This window comes from Hyperoodon ampullatus (assembly GCF_949752795.1).
Source record: "Hyperoodon ampullatus genome assembly, chromosome: 14".
Classification (NCBI taxonomy): Eukaryota; Metazoa; Chordata; class Mammalia; order Artiodactyla; family Ziphiidae; genus Hyperoodon; species Hyperoodon ampullatus.
Genome location: NC_136927.1, coordinates 37,930,201 through 37,955,344, shown reverse-complemented (window position 1 = coordinate 37,955,344; position 25,144 = coordinate 37,930,201). Strand labels below are relative to the sequence as shown.

Genomic DNA, 25,144 nt, shown 5'->3' with positions numbered 1-25,144 from the left:
ACTTTGGCATAGTTGATTAAATCATTGGCCACTGGTGACTGAACTCAGTCTCTATCCCTTTTCCCCTCCCAGGAGGTCAGGATGGTAGAACTAAAAGTTCCAACGCTCTAATCCCAGGGTTGGCTCTCCTGGCAACCAGCCCCCAACCTTTGGTGTGGTCCAAAAAGCCACCTCAATAACAAAACAAAAGATCCCTTTATTACTCTCATCCCTTAGGAAATTCCAAGGGTTTTAGGAGCTGTGCTGGCAACAAAGACCAAAGATACGTTTCTTATTATAAATCACAATATCACTCTGGCCTGAGCATCTGTATTTTTAAGGCACCCCTGGTTTTTCTAAAGTGCAGTGTGGATTGAGAACTAAAACCCTAAAGGCTCCCATACTCCTCCCTCCCCCAGGCTGCATGTTATTCTTTTGTGACTTCTTTTCCTTTTTGTCTTGATGCCTTGATTTCACTTGACTAAGAACTGTAGACAAGCCAGTGGGAGGGAGGAGAACTGGGGGCCTCTCCCAGCAAGACCAGGCGACAGTGTGTCCTAGCAACTTGGTGTTACAGGATCTGATTGGATTAGATACTGCTAGAGGCTGTGGGGCTGAGATGAGGAGTTAAGTCGGGGAACCTGATAACAGCTCAGTTACATCTGGCCAGTCTTCAGAGTTTTTGACTGAAGTAGCCATAGACAAGGGTCAACAGCAAAATGGGAATTGAGGTACCACTTCATTAATAGCTGGACACCCGTCAGTGCCGAGCTGCTGGTAAAAGGTGGATGAGAGAATATGTCCTTGCTCCAAATTAACCACCCAGATGTAGGTTTGAAAGAAGTGAAAACAGAGCAAGAAAGACCAGACCTATTACAAAGGGACAGACCCTTATCAGCTTTCTTGCCACGTGGCCCAGGAGGAAAAGTCCATCTACAGGGGCTAACCTTTAAGGCACAGTAACCCTAACTACCAGTAAAATATGACCAAAAAATTATTTAGTCAGAGGTTCCCAAACTTTCTTGGTTCACGGTGCTGTTGGTATCTGAGTACTTTTTAAATGGTTCCCTTCTCTAGTCCAAAAGAAATACTTAACAGCTTTGTTTATGAAGTAATTGGGTTCAAACAACTTAAGTATTTGTGTCCCATCAACTGAACAAAGGTCTGACAAAAAGTGCATATAAATTAAAAGAAAAACATTTGTATTTTGTTTTAAAATAACCACAGTTATTTGCTGTGAGTTTGCTGCAGTGCCCTGGGGCACAAGGTTTGGGAACCAAAGGTCTAGACCTAACCAGATTAGCAGTTGATTCTACCTGAGGGAGAGCCGGGAAAACAAGTGAACAGAAAAGCAAGAACACAGGGAAGGGGACAGAACTCCTCCTCTTCTAAACAGATGCTAGTTGCAGGTCTAGGCTTGGACCGTATTTGATTTCTGCAAAGGAGGTAAAAAAGTCTTTAAGAATATTTTCAAGGAAGAAGATAGAAAATTCCACCTCCTACAAGACATAGTGTCCCACAAGGGTGGAGATCTGAGCTGTGAGGACTTTGAGGATCAGCATGAAAATCTGTGGGGGAGAGGTCTTGCGATTTTGACGGGGTGCTCATTTTTATTCACAGGATACAAGCATCTTGTGTGCAGTTGATGACATTCAACTGCTACTTGATGATCACGTGATAAAGACCCAGACCATGTGTGGCTCTCCATTTGTCAAACCAATAGAAACAGAATGCCGGGTAAGAGGAAATGAGGTTGAATGTTTTGTGATGGCCCGTTAGCTCTGGGTTTCTTGGAGGAGCAAGAAGGTTTTTTTGTTTTGTTTTGTTTTCTGGCTGTGCGGCATGAGGGATCTTAGTTCCCTGACCAGGGATCCAACCCGTGCCCTCTGCAGTGGAAGAGCGGAGTCTTAACCACTGGACCACCAGGGAAGTCCCGGAAGAAGGTTTTTAAGTCCAATTAACAAAGAAACTCACTCTCTCTTGATTAGAAAAAACAACAACAACAAAGACTGAAAGCAATAACCATCCAAGTAAGCTTTTATAACAGTCTGCCAGACTGAGCTTTTGCAACAGTCTGCTAAAAGAGAAGATGAGATTATTTGAATGCACCAAACAAATGTACATATGGAAAGTATCTTATGGGCTATAGTAATCTAGAATGTAAATTACATGAGGTTTGGCTTCCTTTGCTCTTTGTTTGAGGAAGTGGGATAGGCTAAGGACACAAACTTGAGCCAGACTGCCTGGGTTCAAATTCTGACTCTGCCCCTTATCAGTTGTGTGACCTTGGACAAGTTACTTGAATTCGTTGTATGTCAGTTTCTGCACCTGTGAAGTGAGCTTTGTAATAGTATCTCCCTTATAAATCTGTTGGATTAAATTGGTTTCACATACATAAAGCACTCAGACCATCACTTGTCACAGAGTAAGCCTTATAAATATTACTGTTGTTGTTATTGTTATTATTATGATTATTCCGCTAGGAAAAGAACTCTATGAGGGCAAGGACTCTTGTTTTTTTCTCTCAGTGCTGTATCCACTTTGCCTAGAAGAGTGACCAGGACATAGTGGGCACTCAATAAGTATTTGTGGAACAAGTGAATGAGTGAATGCATCAATTTGTCAGTTGGTCTGTGGTGCAGAGTGGCATTTAATGACTCAGATATGAAATGCTAAATTTGCAGAACTGGGAAGAAAAGCTAGTTCGCGTGCAGGAAATTTTGGATGCCTGGTTAAAATGCCAAGCCACCTAGCTATACCTGGAACCAATCTTCAGTTCAGAGGACATCATAGCCCAGATGCCAGAAGAGGGCAGGAAATTTGCCATCATTGATAGTTACTGGAAATCACTCATGTCCCAAGCCGTGAGTTTTTACTACCTAGCACATCTCATCATCAGGAATGTGGGATGCCATACAGATGTTCCTCATTGTGCAACGCAGCCATGTCCCTTGAAATCTATTAGTGAACTGGATTTTTGCAAATTCAATATCTTTATAAATTTTTTCTAATTTCAAAAGTTATTATTAAAAATTCAAACATGGAAATAGGAAATATAAAAAGTAGAGGCCTTTTGAAATCCCAACTTCGTAAAGGTAACTATTAGCAGTTTGGATAATTTAGCTCTCATTCCTAATGAGGTATAAGATTTTATTTGTTACACGATAATGCAATAAAGCTTTTATAGATGGAGAATAATTTTAGAATTCAGATAATTCTCTGTATTCAGTTACTCAGTTGTTTAACAAATGTTCAAGGGACCAGCGCAGATAGTATAGAATGTCGTGGTCTGAATTGCACAGTACCAGAAGTTAAAATATAATTGGCTTCGTTGGTTTCAGGTGCCCAACCCCAGCCCAGTCAACCATGGCCAGAGGAAGAGGGTCATGTTATATGAGCAGTCAACCTTGTGGGATTAGGAGGTGATTAGGGTATGAGGGTCATTAGTTGATGGGCTGGTCGCACACTCATTACAATAACCAGTCTCAGAATCTGGGAACCCCATGATGATTATCACCTTTTTTTATGGAACCTAGGTAAAAGATACCAGGGTTCTGATGGCAGCAGACCAACCACGGATGGCTGAGAGGCTTCAAGAAGCCAACCTTCTGTTGGAGGACATCCAGAAGGGGCTGAATGATTACTTGGAGAAGAAGAGACTATTCTTCCCCAGGTATCCAGTATCATTCTCTTGCTTGAAGTTACCCTCTTGACCCATATATAGGTAGAATTACATTTTTTCATACTGTGAGTTAGCTTCTACTCATCTATTCCATATTCTTTCTAGGTTTTCCATTCCCCAAAAGACAGCTCTCAGGGGTAAGGTGTGTCTTCACGGTCACTATTTAGAGTGAGGTTGAATGGACACCAATGGAACCAGCATGGTCAAATACCCAATTAGAGGGGTACAGTACTCAAGAGCCTGGCCTTTGGAGTTAAACAGACCTCAGTTTGAGTCCTTAGCCACACGTGGCTATCCAGTGCTTGAAATGTGGCTAGTGTAACTTAGAAAGCAAATTTTTAACCTATTTAATATTAATTTTTAAAATGTAAATAGTCACATTTGGCTAATTGCTTCAGTGTTGGACAACACAGATATAGCACAAATAGTGGAAAGAACCTCGACTTGGAAGCACAAAACTTAGTGAGAGGAGACCTCTGAAATTTGGGCTTCTAGTCCTATACCCACTACAGTTATTCCTAATAAAAATATGAATAATAGCCAACACCCATACAGCATTTACCATATGCTAGGTCACCACTTTAAGTGCTTACACGAATTATCTGATTTAACCCTTAAAATAATCTGATGAGGTTGCTAGCATTATTTTTACCCCCATTTTACGAATGAGAAAACAAACAGTAACTTGCCAAAAAGCACAAGACTGCTAAAAGAACAAGCTAGAATTCAAATTCAGGTAGTCTGGATAAGACACTCAGTTATTTAAATTCTCTGAGCTTCATTTTCTCCCTAAGTTAATTAAACACATACACGAAGTATCTCAATATTTCTATGTGCATTTTTATGGCATAAAATTAAGCACTCTCAACAAACACTTTGAAAATGTTATTGATAGTCACATATTTTCTATTAATTTTAGCTTGAAAATACAGTGCTAAATAATGATTTTAGTTTTAAATTATACAGATATATTAATTATTACTCTTATGGCCATTGGCCTTATTCATTATCATACATGATGAATCCATAGAGGTCAACTATTTGAATTTCACTTGGAAGTGGGAGAAATTGGCATCCTCATTAGATATTGGTTAGTCAACCAGCCAACAAGTAATTATTGAGCTATTCCTACCCATTCAACGCTGCAGTTATAGTGTATTAATTTGCTTTGCTGCATAACAAGCCACCCCAAAACTTAGAAGCTTAAAACAACAGCTATTTTACTTAGCTCACAATTCGGTGGGTTGGAAAACTGGGCTGAGCTCAGCTGGGTAGTTCTTCTGGTCTCATCAGGGCTCACTCAAGTGACTATAGTCAACTGGCAGTCAGTGGCCTCAGTCACTTGTCTGGTGGTTAGCTTCCTGTTGACCAGGGCAGTGAGGATAATTGGGCCACATGTCTTTTATCCTCCAGAAGGCTAGCCTGGGTTTATTCACATGGTGGTGGTTGTAGGGTTCCCAAGAGCAGCAAGAGTGGAAGCTTCAAGGCCTCTTGATGTTTAAGCTTGGAACTAGTACAAATTCATGTTTGCCACAGTCTGTTGGCCAAAGCAGGACACAGACCCAGCCAAGGTGCAAGAGATGTGAAAACAAACTCCACCTCTTAAAGAGAGAAGGTGCAAATATTGTGGTCTTTTTGTAATCCACCAAATACAGTGAAAACCATCATCATATGATCCCTCCTTATGAAACTTAAAACCTAGTGGTTACAGTAGAGGTTTGTCCCTTGAACATTTTCTGAAGGTTTGTTGTTGCTTAGGGTATAAGCAAGAGAATGAAGCTATCTTATTACCTCTAATATAAAACATGATAAATCCCTCTGCACATGAAGAGGCTCATTATTAACATGCACTTCTTACTTCCCACCTGTAACATTTTTCTGGAGATATGGAAAGAAAGGGAAGTCTTTTCTCCTCCTACCCAGCAGTTCTCAACACTGACTGCACATTAGAATCGCCTGGGATTTTTAAAAATACAAATTCCCAGACCCAATCCCAGATCAGTTATATTGCAATCACTGGGAAGTGGAACCTTGGCATTGGAATTTTTTTTATAAGCTCTGCAGATGATTCTAAAGCGCAGCCAAGGTTAAGAACCACTGCTCTATCCAGGTTTCTTTCACCTGGTAGCAACCCCTCTCTCCCAGACATATAAAATCCACACATACCAGCTTTCTTCCTTTCTTTTGCTCTGAGTCAAAACCATCTCCACCCTCTATGCCCTAGATGAAAAATGGTGAAGAGGAGTGGGCCTTAGATAAGACTCTAGAAGTAGCTGGCGTTCACGGGAGTGTCATCTACCTGTTGGGGAGTATCACCTTGTTGGAAAAAGAAGCTCTTAGAAGAGATTCCAGTAGCCATCTTCCTTTGCTTTGCAATAGGTTCTTCTTCCTATCAAATGATGAGCTGTTGGAGATCTTGTCAGAGACAAAGGACCCCCTCCGAGTTCAACCACACTTGAAGAAGTGCTTTGAAGGAATTGCCAAGCTGGAGTTTACAGACAGTCTGGAGATTGTGGGCATGATCAGCTCAGAAAAAGAAATCGTTCCATTCAAACAGAAAATCTCCCCAGCTCAAGCCAAAGTAACTTCACTTACCCATTTTTGGTTCTTATCATCATAACAGAGCGAAACAGAGAGAGTCAGATTGTATGTTGGTTAAACATTTGGACTCTGGTTCCAGACTGTCTGGGTGTGGAACACTTAGATTACACAGCTTAATGACGGGGTGACTTTGGGGAACTAATCTTTCTGAGTCCGCTTGCTCATCTCTAAGATGGAGATTATACTGCAATTCACATGGCATCCTAAATTTGTGGAAGGATTTCAACCAAACTTCATGGGGAGGCAGCAGCAGGAATCAGATCCAAACAACTAATGCTGTTTAAATCCCCATGAGCAGAGCCCAGTTTAAAGAGATCTGGTCAGATGGGGCAGGTGTTTTTTTTTTTTTTCTTTTGCAGTACACGGGCCTCTCACTGTTGTGGCCTCTCCCATTGCAGAGCACAGGCTCTGGATGCGCAGGCTCAGCGGCCATGGCTCATGGGCCCAGCCGCTCCGCGGCATGTGGGATCTTCCTGGACTGGGGCACGAACCCGTGTCCCCTGCATTGGCAGGCGGACTCTCAACCACTGTGCCACCAGGGAAGCCCGGGGCAGGTGTTTTTTTTTTTTTTTTTTTTTTTTTTTTTTTAGCTGTACGTGGGCCTCTCACTGTTGTGGCCTCTCCCATTGCGGAGCACAGGCTCCGGACGCGCAGGCTCAACGGCCATGGCCCACGGGCCCAACCGCTCCGCGGCATGTGGGATCCTCCCAGACCGGGGCACGAACCCGTGTCCCCTGCATCGGCAGGCGGACTCTCAACCACTGCGCCACCAGGGAAGCCCGGGGCAGGTGTTTTTTTTTTTTTTTTTTTTTTTTTTTTTTTTTTTTGTGGTATGCGGGCCTCTCACTGTTGTGGCCTCTCCCGTTGCGGAGCACAGGCTCCGGACGCGCAGGCTCAGCAGCCATGGCTCACGGGCCCAGCCGCTCCGCGGCACATGGGATCCTCCCAGACCGGGGCACGAACCCGTATCCCCTGCATCGGCAGGCGGACTCTCAACCACTGCGCCACCAGGGAGGCCCCCGGGGCAGGTGTTTTTAAAGGTCAATAATATTTCATGGAATTAATGCCATTTAACTCAGATTTTTCATACATGTGCCCTTATCAAATGAGTAAAATATAAGTTACTTCCACTCTTGCTGAACATGACAGCACCCCAGCGTAGAAACAGACAAGCACTCTTGCCTTGCTGTTTTTGCCACCCACACATTGAAGTTGCAACAACCAGGGATCATATACCTTAAAACCAGACACCAGCTAGCTCACAAGCACCTGAGGTCAGCAGGTACAGTTGCCTGAAATTCTAACACTGAATAATATGCTGCACATTCAAATTACCTGTAGAGCTTTAAAAAAATCCAAATGCCCTGCTTGCATCCCATACCAATTAAATCAGAATGTCTGGGAGCGGGAGTCAGGCATCCATAATTTTTAAAGATCTCCAGATGATTCCAGTGCACAGCAAAGTTTGGGGACCACTGGAATAATGCAAGAATTAGAACTGTTCAATTAGAAATGAGTCATTTATTTTATGAACTTGTCGACTAAAAAAAAATGCACAACCTAAACGTTAAGAGTTGTGTTTTGTTCAGCGGACATTCTTAGGACTTCAAGCTGGAGAGGCAGCATCTCAAGTAACCCTGAGAAAACTGCTTGGAGGAGGCAAGGAGGGGAGATACATAGGAGTTTTGCAACAAAGGGCAGGTAGTCTGAACTTCAAAAGATTGTTGTTAATTAAAGAAAACCAGATATCTCAAGTTAAGGTATTTAGTGCTTTTCTATGGATGGGAAAATGCAAAAGTCTAGGCTCACTGAAATCATTCCTTTGATATGCACGTCAGCTATCTGGGGCCAGTATCCTGTGTTTTCTCATCCTGAGTTCCCTCAGGGCTCACCAGCTCACTTTGGGAGGTGGTGGCTGCAGTCACTGATAGCTGCAGCATCTTTTGATTACTGATATGGCAGAGGCAATATTTTATTTCTCAAACTGAAGTGTAAATGGGTCATTTGTCTCCTGAGAGAGACATAAATAACTTTATTTACAGTTGTCTTCCAGAAAATGATATGAAAGAAGTGCATGTTAAAAACTCCCCGTTGCCCCTTTTTTGAGACATACACTTAGAATACACTAAATAAGTGTAAAACCAATAGTTAAAGAATACTGACTTGAAGGTGTGCAAACCTTTGGCCTCCCTCCAGCCCTGTCCAGAGAGAAAGCTGGCTTCTGCCCATGGTCCCTCCCTCCAGGCTTAGCTAACTGTCACTGCCTCTCTGTCTGTCTCAACCCACAGGGCATGGTGGAAAGATGGCTCCAGCAGGTGGAACAGATGATACTTGCCAGTATGCGGGAAGTTATTAGACTTGGGATTGAAGCATATGTCCAGGTAAATGAAAATTGGGGTACACATGCCAGGGTGTTGGTACACCAACAAGAACTTTGGGGACAAGGTTAAATGGAAGCCTGTCTTCTGCTAAAACCCACCCCTCTCCTGCTGAGTAACACCTGACCCCTCTGTGCCTCTTTCTCCTTTCCCCGTAAATCCTGGGGCAGTGTATGTATTTCTGAATATAAAACGTTTGCAGTTAGAAGCAGCTGACACTAGCATAGCCTGTGAGCCAGAACCCTTTGTTTGCTGTGGGGCAGTACTTTCTGTGAAAATAATTGATGGCAAGCGGTTTATTTAGAGCCCCTCCCCAATTAAACATCCCCTCCCCCAGGCTTTTATTAACATTACACATGCCCTGAAGGGCACAACTCATTAAGCTCCCAAAGCTTTAGGTGACCTGTATAACAGAAGGCCTAAGGGAAGAGAACGTTGCAATTACTCTTTAGCCAGCTCCCCGCAAGGTTAATGTTGGCAGACTAGATATTTAGTCTCCTCTACTTTGGGTGCTTCTCACTTTGGGGCCCCCACCCCTATCTCCAGGACTTTTTCCATCAAAAAAAGGGGTATTCAATTAACACCTTCCCACTAAGTACCAAGGACTGACCCTGCTGCCCCTCTCAGTAGTATGTGCCTTGTAAGTGAAAGACCAGTCCTTTGTCCCATGACATATTACAAATCAAAAATTAAGTTAAAGAAAAACGGCTACCTGTATGAAGTTATTTCATGCAATTGCATCTGTAGCCAGACACAGCAAACTTTTTCTGTAAAGGACCAGATAGTAAATGTTTTCAGCTCTGCAGGCAATATACACCAGGCACAACTATTTATCCTTGCCTTTCTAATAGAAAAGCAGCCTTGGATGATGGGTTCAACAGTGGGCATGGCTGTATTACAATATAACTTTATTTACAAAAACAGATATGGCCATATTTGGCCCTCAGGCTATAATTTCCCTATCTATAGTTTAAAATAGTTAGGGCGGTCATGGCTAAGAAAATCGTGGGGCAGTACTGCAATGTTTTGTAGCTATCAAAAGGAGTAGTTATATAAATACTTTCTGAACAACACCTTGATTATAACTATGTAAAATCCCTGGATGGGAGCATTAAAAAAAAAAAAAAAGAAAGAAAGGAGTCGTTGACTGAAAAAAAAATGCACGACATAAGAGTTGTGAGTTACGTTTTATTTGGGGCAAAATGAGGACTCTAGACTGGGAGACAGCATTTCAGATATCTCTCAGAAAATGCTCCAAAGAAGTAGGGGGGAAGGTCAGTATATATGTGATTTTGGTGAAGGGGGAGTACATGCAATCATCACATATTTTTTGCAGAAGGTTTCTGCTAGTCACGAGGAGCAGACGTCACCATGAAGGGTTTTAGTGCTTTCCTAGATACAGGAGATGCAAGAATTGGGCTCATAAAATGGTTTCCTGAAAATATCTAATTATCTGAAGACCTGTTCTGCCAGTTTTTCCCAGAGCACAGAGTGCCTTATTCCTGATCTCCACCCTGAACTCCTTGCAGGGGGTGTTGAAGGTCAGCAGCTGCAGCAGGTCATAACTTAATCCTTGTAGAGGTAGATGGCAAGTGACAACCTATAGGCGACAGAGTTAGTGAAATTGTTGGTGATGATCCTTTTCTTTTTCATAAAATTCAGGGAGGAAGACATAAATCTGTAATCCCAGAAATGTCAAGCCTTGTAGCTTCTGAGGTTGGGGATGACTTTTGTTTTTGTTGAGGGGGTAAGATGGTGGTAGATGTTTTTAGGAAGTCAGTTTAAATCACACAAGATGAACTGACCCTATAATGTGCCCCACTGCACTTTCCCAGGTCCCTCGTAATCACTGGGTCTTGCAGTGGCCTGGCCAGGTGGTTCTCTGTGTCTCCTCCATCTTTTGGACCCAGGAAGTTTCCCAAGCCCTCGTTGAAAAGACCCTACCGGTAAGTGAGCCTGTCATGAAGCTTGTAGAGGAGATTTGAGCTTGATTATGATTTGAATGACATATAATTAGAGTAGCCATTTTTCTAAACAAAAAAATAAACAGCCCCATGGTGTCACAGAAGGCAAGGTTCTCTTCGGGACAGAGATTTGGGAATTAGGGCTGTCCTGGAGTTCTGTAGTATAAGAACTCTCACGTTTCTTCCCAGATGGAAATTCTAGGCTGCAGTATCCTAAGTTTCATCAGCCTTTGCTTCCAAGTGTCAACCTGGCAGAATTTCTACCAACAGAGACTGCTCATCTTCTTCCTGGGCCAAGAAGTCACCTGATCCTGTTTTCCTCTCCTCTTCCTCCACCATATCCCTTCTTACCACCTCCAGTCCAACACTAACCCACCTCCAGCTTTTCCTTCAGCTTTCTCTTGAGACCAAGAATGCTCAGGTCCTGCTTGTCTTCAGATCCGGACACACATATTTCCAGCTAACTCTGCCACCGATGCCTGTACTTGAGGGTTCAAGACCTGGATGGGTTTGAGTTCAAATTCTGACACCTCCACCTGTTAGATATGTGAACATGGTCAAGTTACGTAACCTGAACCTCAGTCTCCTTGTCTATAAAATGGAAGGAATTGTAGCACCACACCTTACTACTGTGAAGGGTTAAATGAGGTGCTAGTAAATTATTCAGTACTTAGATCCTAGGCTATAAACCCCACAGGGCAGGGGGCATGTCTTCTTGGCTCACTATTATATCTCAGGGGGTTATTGCAGTGTCAAGCACATAGTAGTTGCTCAATAAATATTTTTTGACTGAATACATGGTAACTCCATTCCCAACATTTTTACCACGGTATAATTTCCCATGATTATCTCATCAGAATTCCTGTTATTCCCCCTATATACAATATGATTGCCTGTGGCTAGAATATATTTTAATTTACTATATTTTGCTTTATACATTAAAATTAGAACATTAGTATTTGACAAAGTTTCACTTTTTACAGATATCTTGTTGTTAATTCCTAAAAGATGTGTTGCACTTTACACGTGCAAACTGCTTTCACGTACATCATTTCAAACCTCAGAAACACTAAAAAATTCTGACTTTTGTGACTGTATCTCTGTGCCCCAGTTTTCCTACCTGTAAAAGAGGAGAGTGCTTCCCATCACACACTCAAGCCCTGGAGTACAATGAATGCTGAATGATGTGCCTTGGCATCCTAAAGGTGTTGGTACAGAATTGCTATCCATCCATCCATCTACCCATTGTTCATTTAACAAATATTTGTTTGACGTTGCAACTGGGACTTCGCTGCTAGGCAAAGGGAATTAGAGGTGAATGAGACAATCATGGTCCCTGTCCTCACGGATTTACAGTCTAGTGGGGGGAGATTAAAAGGCTCTTTTACAGAACTATGATACTGAAAGTACAGGGATCCAGAAAGCATGGGAAGGAAGGAGAAAAGTAAGAGAGGGGAAGATTTCCCAGAAAAACAGTGTCTAAGAGGAGACATAAAATATGAATAGGGAGTAGCCAAGCAAAGAACAGGAGAAAGAGCACTCCTGAGAGAGAGAGAGAGAGAGACAGAGGAGAGAGGAGAGGAAAGAGAGAGGAGAGAGAGAGAGAGAGAGAGAGGAGAGAGGAGAGAGAGGAGAGAGAGAGGAGAGAGGAGAGAGAGAGAGAGAGAGAGAGAGAGAGAGAGAGGAGAGAGGAGAGGAAAGAGAGAGGAGAGAGAGACCAGAAAGTGCAGAAGTCCGACGATGAAAAGTACGGTGCATTTCAGGCAAACTGAAGGCAGTTTGGTCCAGAATTGCTGTGGAATGCATGTGGTTAAGAGAGATGCAGGGGGCAGTTTCATCACCAATGGCTTTACAGACACACCAAGAGTGATGGGGACACATCAAAAAGGCTTTTTTTTTTTTTTTGCTATGTGCTACGGATATTATAATTAATAACAATAACAACCACCACTATTTACTGTGTGCTTTATTCACACCAGACATTGTGCCAAGTGCTTTACATACACTATCTTATTTAATCCTCAAAACCACTTGAAGAATAGCTATAATTATCGGGATTTGACAGATCAGGAGACTGAGACTCAGAGGGTTAAAATCATTTGCCAAAGAAGACCATAACAGGAAAGTGGGGAAAATGAGATGAGCCTAGGGTGGTCTCACTTATTTTTAATTCTCTTTTTTTTTCAGTTTTAATTAATTAATTAATTTATTTTTGGCTGTGTTGGGTTTTCGTTGCTGCATGCGGGCTTTCTCTAGTTGCGGTGAGCAGGGGCTACTCTTCGTTGGAGTGCGAGGACTTATTGTGGTGGCTTCTCTTATTGCGGAGCATGGGCTCTAGCCGCGTGGGCTCAGTAGTTGTGGCTCGTGGGCTCTAGAGTGCAGGCTCAGTAGTTGTGGCACACAGGCTTAGTTGCTCCGTGGCATGTGGGATCTTCCCAGACCAGGGCTCAAACCTGTGTACCCTGCATTGGCAGGTGGATTCTTAACCACCGCACCACCAGGGAAGTCCCATTTTTAATTCATTTTTATTGTTCAACTCTTTATTTTGAAATAATGTCAGACCTGCAAATAACGTTGCAAAAATAATACAAAGAATTCCCATACACCCTTCATCCAGATTCCCCACATATTAACATTACATAACCACAGTACAATTATCCAAATCAGGAAATCAACATTGATACAATATTATTATCTATTCTATAAACCTTTTATACTCATCCTGGTTCAGGATCCAATCCAGGATTACATGTTTACATGCATTTAGTTTTCATATCTCCTTTGTCTACTTTAATCTGAGTTTCAGGCATTTTTGTTAATTCTGGTTTACTACCTAATTTATATATAGTAAAATTCACCCTTTTTAGTGTGCATTTCTTTCTTTTTTTTTTTTTTTTTGCGTTATGTGGGCCTCTCACTTTTGTGGCCTCTCCCATTGCGGAGCACAGGCTCCGGACGCGCAGGCTCAATGGCCATGGCTCACGGCCCCAGCCGCTCCACTGCATGTGGGATCTTCCCGGATCAGGGCATGAACCCGTGTCCCCTGCATTGGCAGGTGGACTCTCAACTAGTGCGCCACCAGGGAAGCCCTTTAGTGTGCATTTCTGAATTTTGACAAGCACATACAGTTGTGTAACCACCATCACAGTCAAGACATAGAACAGTTCCAAACATCCTAAAATTTTCTTCATACCCTTTGTAGTCAACCCTTTCCCCTATTCTCAGCCTCTGGCAACTACCATTTTGTTTTCTGTCCCTATAGTTTTGTCTTTTCTACAATATTATAAAATGAAATCATATAGTATCTAGGCTTTCAAATCTGAATTCTTTCAGTTAGCATAATGCATTTGAAATTTGTCTCAATGTTAATGACTGGGGGTGAGGGAAAGGGAGCTTGAGGGATGAAATCCAGGAGTCTGGTTTGGACCATGGGGTGGTGGATGGTGTCATTCCAGAAAAGGGATTACCAGAAGAGAATCCAGTTTAACCCATTGTTCCATCTTACTCCCCTGCTAGGATTTTCTGAAAAAGAGCAATGATCAGATTGCACAGATTGTCCAGCTGGTGCGAGGAAAGCCGAGCAGTGGGGCTCGACTCACCCTTGGGGCCCTCACGGTCATTGATGTCCATGGTAAGCAAGGAGGTTTCCCTCGCATTACTGACTGTCCAGTAAGAGCTGCCAGGCTTGCCTCTCTCCCTTCTGGATGGAATGACTCAGGTCCCTTTTCTCATTAGGAAGACGCTTCTCCAACTGAAAGTAAGTGAGGGGGTAAGGAGAGGAGTCAGTGCTTCTGTGTATCTCCATCTTATGTTTTCCCCTCCCATCCCCAACCTTTCTGAGATCTACCAACTCGAATCAATTTCCTTGTACTGATCTTTTTTTTTTTTTTTGCAGCACGTGGGCCTCTCACTGTTGTGGCCTCTCCCGTTGCGGAGCACAGGCTCCGGACGCGCAGGCTCAGCGGCCATGGCTCACGGGCCCAGCCGCTCCGCGGCACATGGGATCCTCCCAGACCGGGGCACGAACCCGTATCCCCTGCATCAGCAGGCGGACTCTCAACCACTGCGCCACCAGGGAGGCCCCCTTGTACTGATCTTAATGAACATTTTTGAATACTTACTTGGTGCCAAGCTTTGTGCTAAGTGCTTGACATACATTGTCTTATTTTTATACACATTTCACAGATTAAGAGCCTGAGGTTTATAGAGGCAAATAACTTGCTGAGAGGCACACAGCTAGTAAGTAGCAGAGATGCTTTTGTAATTTGAACTTATGTCTGATTCCAAACCCAGAGACTGGAAATGGGCAGTGATGCAGGGAGGGAATGGGTAAGAGAGGATGCCTTCCAGCTCTTCCTAAAAAAGAGAGAGAGAGAGAAGGAGAGAAGGAGGAAAGGGGGAAGAAGAACCAGGGTCTTTATATAGAGCAAACAACCCCCACACCGTCTCGCCATCATCACCAAGGAAACTAGGGCTGGACCAGACTGGTTGCCTGGGAACAGTGTCTCTTTTGCTTACACACCCAGCTTCCTACTGGCGGTTCATGCATCTTACTCTCTGTGAGGCTGATGCTCATTTCTTTTTTGGCCACACGGCTTGTGGGACCTCAGTTCCCTGACCAGGGATTGAATGCTCATTTCAATCTGATTTCATTTAGATAGACTAGCATAAAATCTGGAGGAGAGAAGGGAGAATATGATCTTCATCTGGCTACATATTTAACTGGTAGGAGTAACAAGTGCAAGCATGGTTACTGCCCAGGATACCTCAGAGTGGTTGGTTTACACACACGCACACACACACACATTCATGCACAAACACATGAACATACACTGCATAGGGAAGGTATCCGAGTGCCTTGAGATTCACCTTCCTCTTGGATCTCTCACACATACCCTGCTCCTGCCACCACTCTCTGGGTTCTCCCAGGAATCTGGTGTGGAATTAAATTCCTTGGGGTGAATGGAAGAGCTGTTGGTGTAATCTTCTGCAAGGACTCTTCTCTGTAGGGTTTTGGATTTTATTGTAATAAAGATTTCTCTCACAGAGAGGCAGTAGACTTACAGAAGTGTCCCTTTGCAAAGTTATATTTCTGAGATCCTGATTTCAAGCTGCTCTACTAGTTCTAAGATCACAATAGCACTTGCCCTGTGAGTTACCTAAAAAATAATGAGGGGCTTCCCTGGTGGCACAGTGGTTGAGAATCTGCCTGCTAATGCAGGGGGCACGGGTTTGAGCCCTGGTCTGGGAGGATCCCACATGCCGCGGAGCAACTAGGCCTGTGAGCCACAACTACTGAGCCTGCGTGTCTGGAGCCTGTGCTCCGCAACAAGAGAGGCCGCCATAGCGAGAGGCCCGCGCACCACGATGAAGAGTGGCCCCCGCTTGCCACAACTAGAGAAAGCCCTCGCACAGAAACGAAGGCCCAACACAGCAAAAATAAATAAATTAATTAATAAACTCCTACCCCCAACATCTTCATTAAAAAAAAAATAATAATAATGAATGATTCTCATAAACTTATGTCCACTCATCAACTTCAGGGCTCCCATCACTGTGAGAAAATTAAATTAGGCTCACAATCTCATGACAGAAAGGAGAAAACCTAGAAATGTATCTCCTAGTTAGTTTCTCAGACACCCCCCTTCATGGAAAGAATACATCTAACAAGGATTCATGGGACCCCTGCCCTTGCTAACTATATCAGGCAAGGCAGATCGTGTTCTCCTAGGATATCTAGAGGCCTGGAACAGGGCCAAAAGGGTCACACTGGGGATAAGATAGCATTTGGGGCAACTACATATTGCAAACCCCTCTGGTTCAGCCTCCCAAGAGTTTGGGAATGATAACAGTAGCTAATACTATAAATTTGTATAATACATAAATACAGATGTTGCTTGAAGTTTGGGGATGGGCGAGGAGGGTAGTTGAGCCTAAAATTGTCGAGATAGTGAGGGGTGGCCTTGATGACGTCCTCAGTCAGACCCTTCTGAGGAATCCATGGAGACGGGAGGATGCTGATGGCTCCGCAAGTGTGTGTTTCCACGTCTGTGTCCCCACAGCTCGTGATGTGGTCGCCAAGTTATCTGAAGACAGTGTCTGTGATCTGAATGATTTCCAGTGGATCTCCCAACTGCACTACTACTGGGATGCCAAGGATGTACAGGTGCAGATGGTCACTACAGAAGCCTTATATGGCTATGAGTACCTGGGAAACTCCCCCCAGCTGGTGATTGCACCCCTCACTGACCGCTGCTACAGGTAAACTCTGGGGCTCCCCCAGACCTGAAGGGCGAATAGAGAATTCCAAAAGGAAAACCTGGGGAAGAAGGTTAGAGCATCTTGAGTTTGTTACCTTTACCGTCTATATTTTAGTTTCTCAGATTTTAGAATTTTCCCCTTCGTCACCATGGTCCCACAGATGGGCATGGAAACTGGGCCTTAGGCCAGAAATGAGAACCCAGTAGGAGTCCTAATGCAAATTAATGTGTTCAAACCAACAATTAGCACGTTGATGCCTCTCCTTGAAAATGGCACAGTGCTTAAATAGAAAGGTCTCCAGTGGCAGGAATCAAGATGGTGCCTGGAGATCCCATGGCCAGAGATAGAAAAGGGGCCAGGTAAAGGACGCAGGCAAGGAGTCTCTGAGCTCTGCCACCCAGTCTGATGAAGAGGTATGGCCATTCTGTGCTCAGCAAAGTGCTTTGCCACTTTGCTTGGAATTTATAACTTTAGAAATCTGGACTTTGTGAAGTTGTCAATTTTGTGATGTTTAGATTTTTCTTTGATTTTATACATTCCTTAGAGTGGAATTTTTTTAATTATAAAAATAGTACTTGAGTATTTTTTAAATTTCAGAGTCCTCAGTCACTTGTTTTCTATGTTCTATGATTTCTGTTCTTCATTCATTTATCTATTCCACTCATTATTCAACAACCATTTCTTGAACTTTCCTGTGCATGATGTATGACCTCCAGGAACCCTCAACCTAATGGGGTGGGGGAGAGACACCCCCTCAGGTGATAACAAGAAAGTGTGTTAACTGAAATTATAGAGGCTCATACAAGGGGCTGTGGAACCACAGCTAACACATCATTCATTTCTAGCATTTATCTTGTGCCTACCATATGGAACTGAATCAAATATGGGTCCTGAACTCAAGAGTTCATAACCTAGTGGGAGAAATATATTTATTTTTCATCATTCCATTGGCATTGGTGATCTTTAGAATGTGGAGTTTATGTGGATTTTTTACTTTTATTTGATTCATTTAGTAAGTATATATTCATTTATCCATTCAGTCATTCATTCAAACAAATGCTTATAGGTGTCACCCAGGTACCAGGCACCGAGGTTACAACACTGAGTAAAATAGAACTTTTTACAATGATGATGTATTGCTCATATAATCAGGGAAAAATATTTAATTACTTGTCTGAGTCAAAACAAAATAAACCAAAAGCAACTTTCTTTCCTGTGCCTTAGGACTTGGCACTGAGTTCTTATTCTCTTCTCCTTAGGACACTGATGGGGGCTTTGAAGCTGAACCTTGGAGGAGCCCCAGAGGGTCCAGCTGGGACAGGCAAGACAGAAACCACCAAAGATCTAGCCAGAGCTTTGGCCAAGCAGGTAGGGAAATGCTGTCCATCCGCACACTCTTTTTCCCATCCCTCTCTGGACCCCTGTCCAGGGGAATTGGCATGAAGTTTAAGATGGCTCAGAGTAACAGGCAGAGTGGGGCTCTACCTCCTTCAGTGGAACAGGAAGAGGGGAGCCCCACCTCTGTTTCATGGTACAGGGTGATTCAGATGGGAGGAAACCCATCCTGAATGGTGCCCACATCCTCCCTCTCTCTAGTGTGTGGTCTTCAACTGCTCAGATGGTCTAGATTACAAAGCCATGGGGAAGTTCTTCAAAGGGCTGGCCCAGGCTGGAGCATGGGCCTGCTTTGATGAGTTCAACAGGATTGAGGTAACTCTGCTACTGGGCTACTGAATGGAGGGTTTGGACATGCAGGGACTTTTTTCTGGGCTCTCAGTTCCTCAGTGACAGGGAATTATGTCTCCTCTAAGGCCCATTGCACAGAGTAAGTACTCAATGAACCAAACAAAAACAGCCCCAAGGAGACAAAATGCATATTTTATAAACATTCTCACCAAATTGATTCCCTCACTCGCTCATTCAAAAATTTATTGAGCAGGGCTTCCCTGGTGGTGCAGTGGTTGAGAGTCCGCCTGCTGATGCAGGGGCCATGGGTTCATGCCCCGGTCCGGGAAGATCCCACATGCCGCGGAGCGGCTGGCCTGTGAGCCATGGCTGCTGAGCCTGCGTGTCCAGAGCCTGTGCTCTGCAACGGGAGAGGCCACAACAGTGAGAGGCCCGCATACCACAAAAAAAAAAAATAATAAATAAAAATTTATTGGGCTGCTACTCTATGTCACATACTCTGCATGTGTTCATGATACAAAGATGAGCAAAAAATGGTTTTGCCCTCTAGACTGTTACAGTCTAGCAAAGGGAAATAAAAATTAAATGATACAAATAGAATATGAGAGAAGTCTATAGCAGTGGTACAGAGGAGTCATCACAAAAGAGGGGGTGGTTAATTCTATTTGGGTAGGGAATTGAGATTAGGAAATGTAAACATGCAACTTGAACCAATAAACACATACTGTGGGTGAAGCATTATGCTAGGTGCTGGAACAAAGGTAAAATAAGGATAAGATACTATGGAAACTACTTACACACACACACGTATGCACATGTATGCATGCATATACACACCATTTTTCTTTTCCTTTACCAAAACCCTAAATCATGCTCCTAATTTTGAATGTGAAGGTCTTATTCTCAGGTGATGGGGTTCTTTCTTTGCTAAGTGAAGGGTACTTTGGCATAGTGGGGTTGGTGGCTGTCAGAAGCAGGAGCTCAAATCAACCAGCCATTCTCACTCCAGGTAGAAGTGCTGTCTGTGGTAGCTCAGCAGATTCTCAGCATTCAACAAGCCATTATCTGGAAGCTAAAGATGTTCATCTTTGAAGGCACTGAGCTCTCTCTGAACCCAACCTGTGCTGTCGTCATCACCATGAACCCTGGGTATGCTGGCAGGGCTGAGCTGCCAGATAACCTCAAGGTAAATACTGAGTGTGTAACTACTGGGTGTACTTTATGGTATAGAAACCTTTGGAAGTATCTGAGGGTCTCACAGAGAAGCCAAAAATAGTAGGACCAGTTGACATTTTTCAGCTGTGAGGAGTAAACCGTCTCCCCAACTAGGTCTCATGAGATGGGAGGAAATATATACATAATAACCAATGGCAAAGAGGAAACAATGAACACTGGAATAAGTATCACTATTTCTGTTGTCTACAGGGGTCAGACAGTTAATATAAATGAGAAAAGCCAGCTGGGCCTGGTAGGGACTCTGACAAATGCCCCATCTAGAGGCAGCATCCCCTACTTAGCCCCAGCCTACTGTTGCCAAGCAGGAATTGTCAGATCTTCTCATTTTTCAGGAGAAGCCAGAAATTTGGATTTTTACATGAATCTTATTTTTAGATCCTGACTCAATGCAAAAATAAATAAATAAATCACTGTAGGCCAAATAAAACAGATCTGCTTATAAGAGAGCATCAAAGTTCAACACAGAGAATGCTGGTAGACCAAGACTAGAGCACATGGAGCTAAGCTGGTTAAGCCTAAGTGGTGTCCACACCAAAGCAGGCTGTTCCAACCAGCTAGAGAGATAACAAGAGAGCTTGTATGTCCCTGGTACCTACTGCTGAGCTGGCCTGAGCTACAGCTGAGGCAATAAGCATTGGCCCTGCTGCTAGTGGGAGAAGGAAAGTGCCTCTGAAGGGGGAGAGAGAGAATTCCAACCAGGCCATCTTAAGGGAACAGGCACTAGATGACCTTAGCATGCTGCTCTCATGGAAGGAAAAAACACAAAGTGCAAGATGAATGGGTCTTCACCTTGGGAAGAGCACCTAGCACCCCAACTGCATGAAAAGAGCAACCAGAGGGAAAATTCTAGGCCTGCTTCTTTATGGATTTCCTTTCAAGGTATTGCTCCATTCCCTTGCGTGAAAGATGTAAGAGAGACCTGGACAAAACCCACATTCACTGACTTTAGTACATGATGCTCCATCTGCTAGAAGCACATTCTGATTAGTTCCCTGGAATCTAATTCAGACAAGCCACTCCTCCTCCTCCGTGGGAATGGAAAAGAAGTCAAAGGGATCCCTAAGGGTGACTCTTCCTTTCTAGGTCAGCATAGGCCAGGGGACACCAAAGTAGAATCTGGACCCACATTTCTCATTTTAGAGTGCCCAGTTGATGTAACTCCCCCCTGCACCCCTCCCAGCCAACAACCATGTTAGATCTGCACAAACAACTTTCATGAGACAGTGTGGCACAGTAGAAGGTACCCAGGGTTGGTGTCAGGAAGCCTGGATTCTAGTCCTGGCTCTACCTCTAATGGAATGACTTGGGCAAGTCACTTCTCCTCTAAGATCTAAGATATTAGAAACAATAGCTGATGTTTATTGAGCCCTCACTATGTGCCACACACCTTTTTAAGCACTTCACTTACATAATATCATTTGTTCTCATGAAAACTATGAAGAGGACACAGTTGTTAGTACATTTTGAGATGAAAGACCTGAGGTCTAGAGGGGTTACATAACTTACCCACAGTTAGTAGCTAGCAGAACAAGGACTCAAATCAAGATTTGTCTGACTTCAGGATTCTTCTGATACATAATTATCCTGCATCCCTGAATGACTTCTACTGTCTACATTGAACACCAGAAAGCTCCAATAGTTGAATGATGCTCATTTGGCATAGGAGGATGAGGTGTTGCTAGGATACCAGCACCTAAGGCCTTCCACACAACCACTGAGGGACCCAATGTGACACATGTACCTGGACAAGGCTAGTGGGGAGGTTCATGGAGCAGTGGATCTGTCCAGTAAAGACAGTCCTTCTTCACTGATTTGTCCTCCAGGCCTCCTTTCCTTGATTGTCACTGGGTGGTCTGAACGATCAGGTTACTTCTCTTTGCCTCTGTAGTTGTACCTTCCCCCATTTTCACCTTATGTGTTCAGGTTCTTTACATGAAATCTTATTTTTAGAAGGCTGTTTCTTTTCCAGGCCTTGTTGCGGACAGTGGCCATGATGGTGCCAGATTATGCCCTCATTGGAGAAATCTCCCTCTACTCTATGGGGTTTCTAGACTCCAGAAGGTATGTTATATTGGCTTTCTAGTGGGTTCTAAAGAAAGAGTGACAGAGTGGCTTTTTGTGGGGTGGATTCAAGGTAAATTGTCCATTGGAAAAAAAAGAGAGAAACTTGAGAAACTGCTTTTACTCACAGGTTGATCTGAAAGCACATAGCCCTGGTCTTGGTCCTGACCCCATCCCTGACTAGGAAATGGCTCAGATTACCAAGAAAGGGCCTCCACTCTATTTGTATACACCTGATTTCTTCTAAGGAAGAATCGCTCATCTCTTCTCTACCCTTCACTCTAACACACACACACACACACACACACACACACACACACACACACTCCTAAATGACTTAAGGCGAGACTGAAAAACATGAAGTTATTCCAAGATTGAAGAGGAAAAATTAATATAATTTAGAATTAACATTGTTATCAATATAATATTTATTTACTCAAATCAACTTGGTTATCTCTCATTCAAGTCTTACCCAGTTTTCTAAGATGGAGATATACACAAGCATCAGTGTCTTTATCATGTGCACCCAGAGTTGTGAATATTTATTGTAAAATGCCTTTTATTGATCTATTTCAAATTTTACATTTGTCTTTTTACATGTCTTGCCCATAATCAATTGATTTTTTGTTACTGCAGTTATCTCCACAAGGCCCACAGTGTCTTTGTGGCCTGGAGGTCCTTGCTGTTAATGCAAGGGGCTGCAGATGTTCTCAACAGAATGTGCCATCCTTCCAAGGCTAAGAGGCTGCCTCAGTTGTAAGAGGTTTATTTTTTCTATAGGAGACTTGGGTTACATTGATTTGCCTGTTCAATTCATTTATTTATTCAATTGGCAAACCACCTACCTTATGCCCAGCCCTGTGCTAGGTGCTGATGAGCAACACAGTCTTTGCTTTTGAAGTAAATCAGTCTTGTTAGAGAGGAGCCCTGCAAGGGGAATGTGCATAAGTATGTTAGTTAGGGTAAACCTGCCCTCCAAATGCCAATGGGTTAGCATATCAAAAGTTTATTTTTCACTCCCTAGAAATCTAAAATGGGTGTTTGTGATCAGAGGAGTTCTTCCCCAGGGACCCAGGTTACTTATATCTCACAGCTACAACACATGAGCATAGAGGATCTTATGGAGGAGGTTTTTATGGACCAGCCCTCAAAGTGGCATACTTCCCTTTCATTCATATGCCACTGGCTAGGACTCAGTGATGTGGCCACCTGTAACTGTGGGAGGCTAGGAAATGTGGTCCCCCCCGTGTGCCCAGGAAAAATAAGATATGGCAGTGCACATGAGCAGACATGTATTGTGTGCTGAGTATATTAAATTTTGAATTGGTTTTCTTAAATTAAAAAAGTAAAACATGGATATTGAAAAAAATTGTAATGTTACAGAAATGCAAAAATGAGTGTCCCCTTTGTGACCCTTTGTCCTACTCTTTAGGCATTAACATTGTTAATCGTTTGATGTAATCTTCCCAAGTGTGTGTTTGTGTGTGTGTGTGTGTGTGTGTGTGGTGTACACATACATTCATATATACAGATAAAAGTATAAACACATATAACTTCTTGTACAGTATATGTTATACATATGTATATGCTTGCTGTTCTTCATCCTGCCTTTGAAAGAAAGTTACAGAGCTTCCTTAGCTCATTATGGTAACTCTGTGAAGAGGCCTTCAAATGATAGGGTTTCTCCATCAAGTTCGTGGGCAGGCCTGGCTTCTGAAGGGACAGGGCACAAGCATGTTGGGAATGTCTGCTGAGCAGGACACGGTCCTCTCTAGAGGGTCTGCAGACATGTCTTTGCCCTCCCAGTCTTGCCCAGAAGATTGTTGCAACCTACCGCCTGTGTTCAGAGCAACTTTCCTCCCAGCATCACTATGACTATGGCATGCGTGCTGTCAAGTCTGTGCTCACTACCGCTGGCAACCTGAAGCTGAAGTATCCAGAGGAGAATGAGAGTGTCCTGCTGTTCCGGGCCTTGCTTGATGTCAACCTGGCCAAGTTCTTGGCTCAAGATGTCCCTCTATTTCAGGTGTGTAGTGGTTTGGGACCTTGGCTAAGCACTGAGACTCAACATTCAAAGATGAAAAAAATTTTCGGCACCTCTTCCATCTCCTGACACCCCCTCCATTCTCTAGCCAGCATACCTATTGCCAGATACCCTCCCCCAAATGTTAAATAATAATGGTAATAGCAATATTCCTAATTCCTGATTTTAATAAATAGTTTCACGGCTAGGATATTTGCTGTTGAGTGTGAGTAATTGTTTATATCAAATGTAATTAGTTTTTTTGGGGAATTATTTTAATGCCTATCTTCCTTACTAGGCTGTAAGCTCTTGAAGACAGAAATCTTGACTGTCTTGTTCATTGCTAGTAAATGACTGAAAGACAGCACAGACTTATTAAATATTTGCTGACTTTTAAAATTTTGGGGAAGGAAAATCATGTTTAACAGATATTGTTGGAATTTGTAATTGTAGATAAGTTTTGGTACAGGAAAAATGAGGTTTGGAATTTTCCAAGGATTCCTGCTACCTGTAGATCTCATTTTAGAAAAATGTTGAGGTTATGTATCTGATAATTCATCTTTTTCACATCTTGAATTTTTGTTAACAGGGAATTATATCAGATTTGTTTCCTGGAATTGTTCTTCCAAAGCCAGACTATGAAGTTTTTATGGAAGTGCTGAATGAGAACATCAAAAAGATGAAACTCCAGCCAGTACCTTGGTTTATTGGAAAAATTATCCAGGTTGATTCCTTGTACCCATGTGGGAATGTACCTGTTTACTGTTTGCTGAGGTCAGGAATTAGAAAGAACTATGGTAGATTGGAACTGAACTGACAGCAATTGGAGATGCCTGATTAGAGATGAAGACACTCAACAATCTGTTGTGCCTTCAGTTTTCATTTCCAGGAGTTGACTTTTAAAATCCAATATTTTTCCTATGACCATCTTCGCTGGGGTTTCTTTTTCATCATTTGGGAATGAAACAGACCTTTCAGGGCATTGGGCTTTGAATTAGTCAAAAACCAACTTTTTTGGTTCCCAGTGACAGAAATCCAATTCAAACTGTCTTAGTCAACAAAAGGGAATTTACTCATTAACCTAACTTGGAAAGTATAGAAATATGTTGGTTTCAGGCATAGTGAGATACAGGTTTTTAGATAATGTCATCAGGAATCTGCCTGTCCTCATTTCTGGATTCTGCCTCCCTCTGCATGAAAAATTCATTTTCAGTTGGACCCCCAGTAGCCTCACACTTAGATTGTCCCATGTTCAGGCCCAGAAGGAAAAAGA

General features: G+C 43.1%; 1 protein-coding gene across 1 annotated transcript in view; it reads left to right on the top strand.

Annotated features, from left to right (window-relative positions):
* DNAH3 (dynein axonemal heavy chain 3) overlaps window positions 1-25,144 on the top strand; it is a gene marked incomplete at both ends in the record, with an annotated part of 180,411 nt that overhangs the window by 66,650 nt on the left and 88,617 nt on the right. The window contains 15 exon segments of the mRNA XM_079719035.1: window positions 1,600-1,716; window positions 2,664-2,729; window positions 2,733-2,843; window positions 3,516-3,652; window positions 6,041-6,242; window positions 8,551-8,643; window positions 10,476-10,586; window positions 14,121-14,235; window positions 16,667-16,865; window positions 18,125-18,233; window positions 18,462-18,575; window positions 19,561-19,737; window positions 21,757-21,848; window positions 23,655-23,874; window positions 24,461-24,595. Coding sequence (XP_079575161.1) covers window positions 1,600-1,716; window positions 2,664-2,729; window positions 2,733-2,843; window positions 3,516-3,652; window positions 6,041-6,242; window positions 8,551-8,643; window positions 10,476-10,586; window positions 14,121-14,235; window positions 16,667-16,865; window positions 18,125-18,233; window positions 18,462-18,575; window positions 19,561-19,737; window positions 21,757-21,848; window positions 23,655-23,874; window positions 24,461-24,595 — 1,998 coding nt within the window.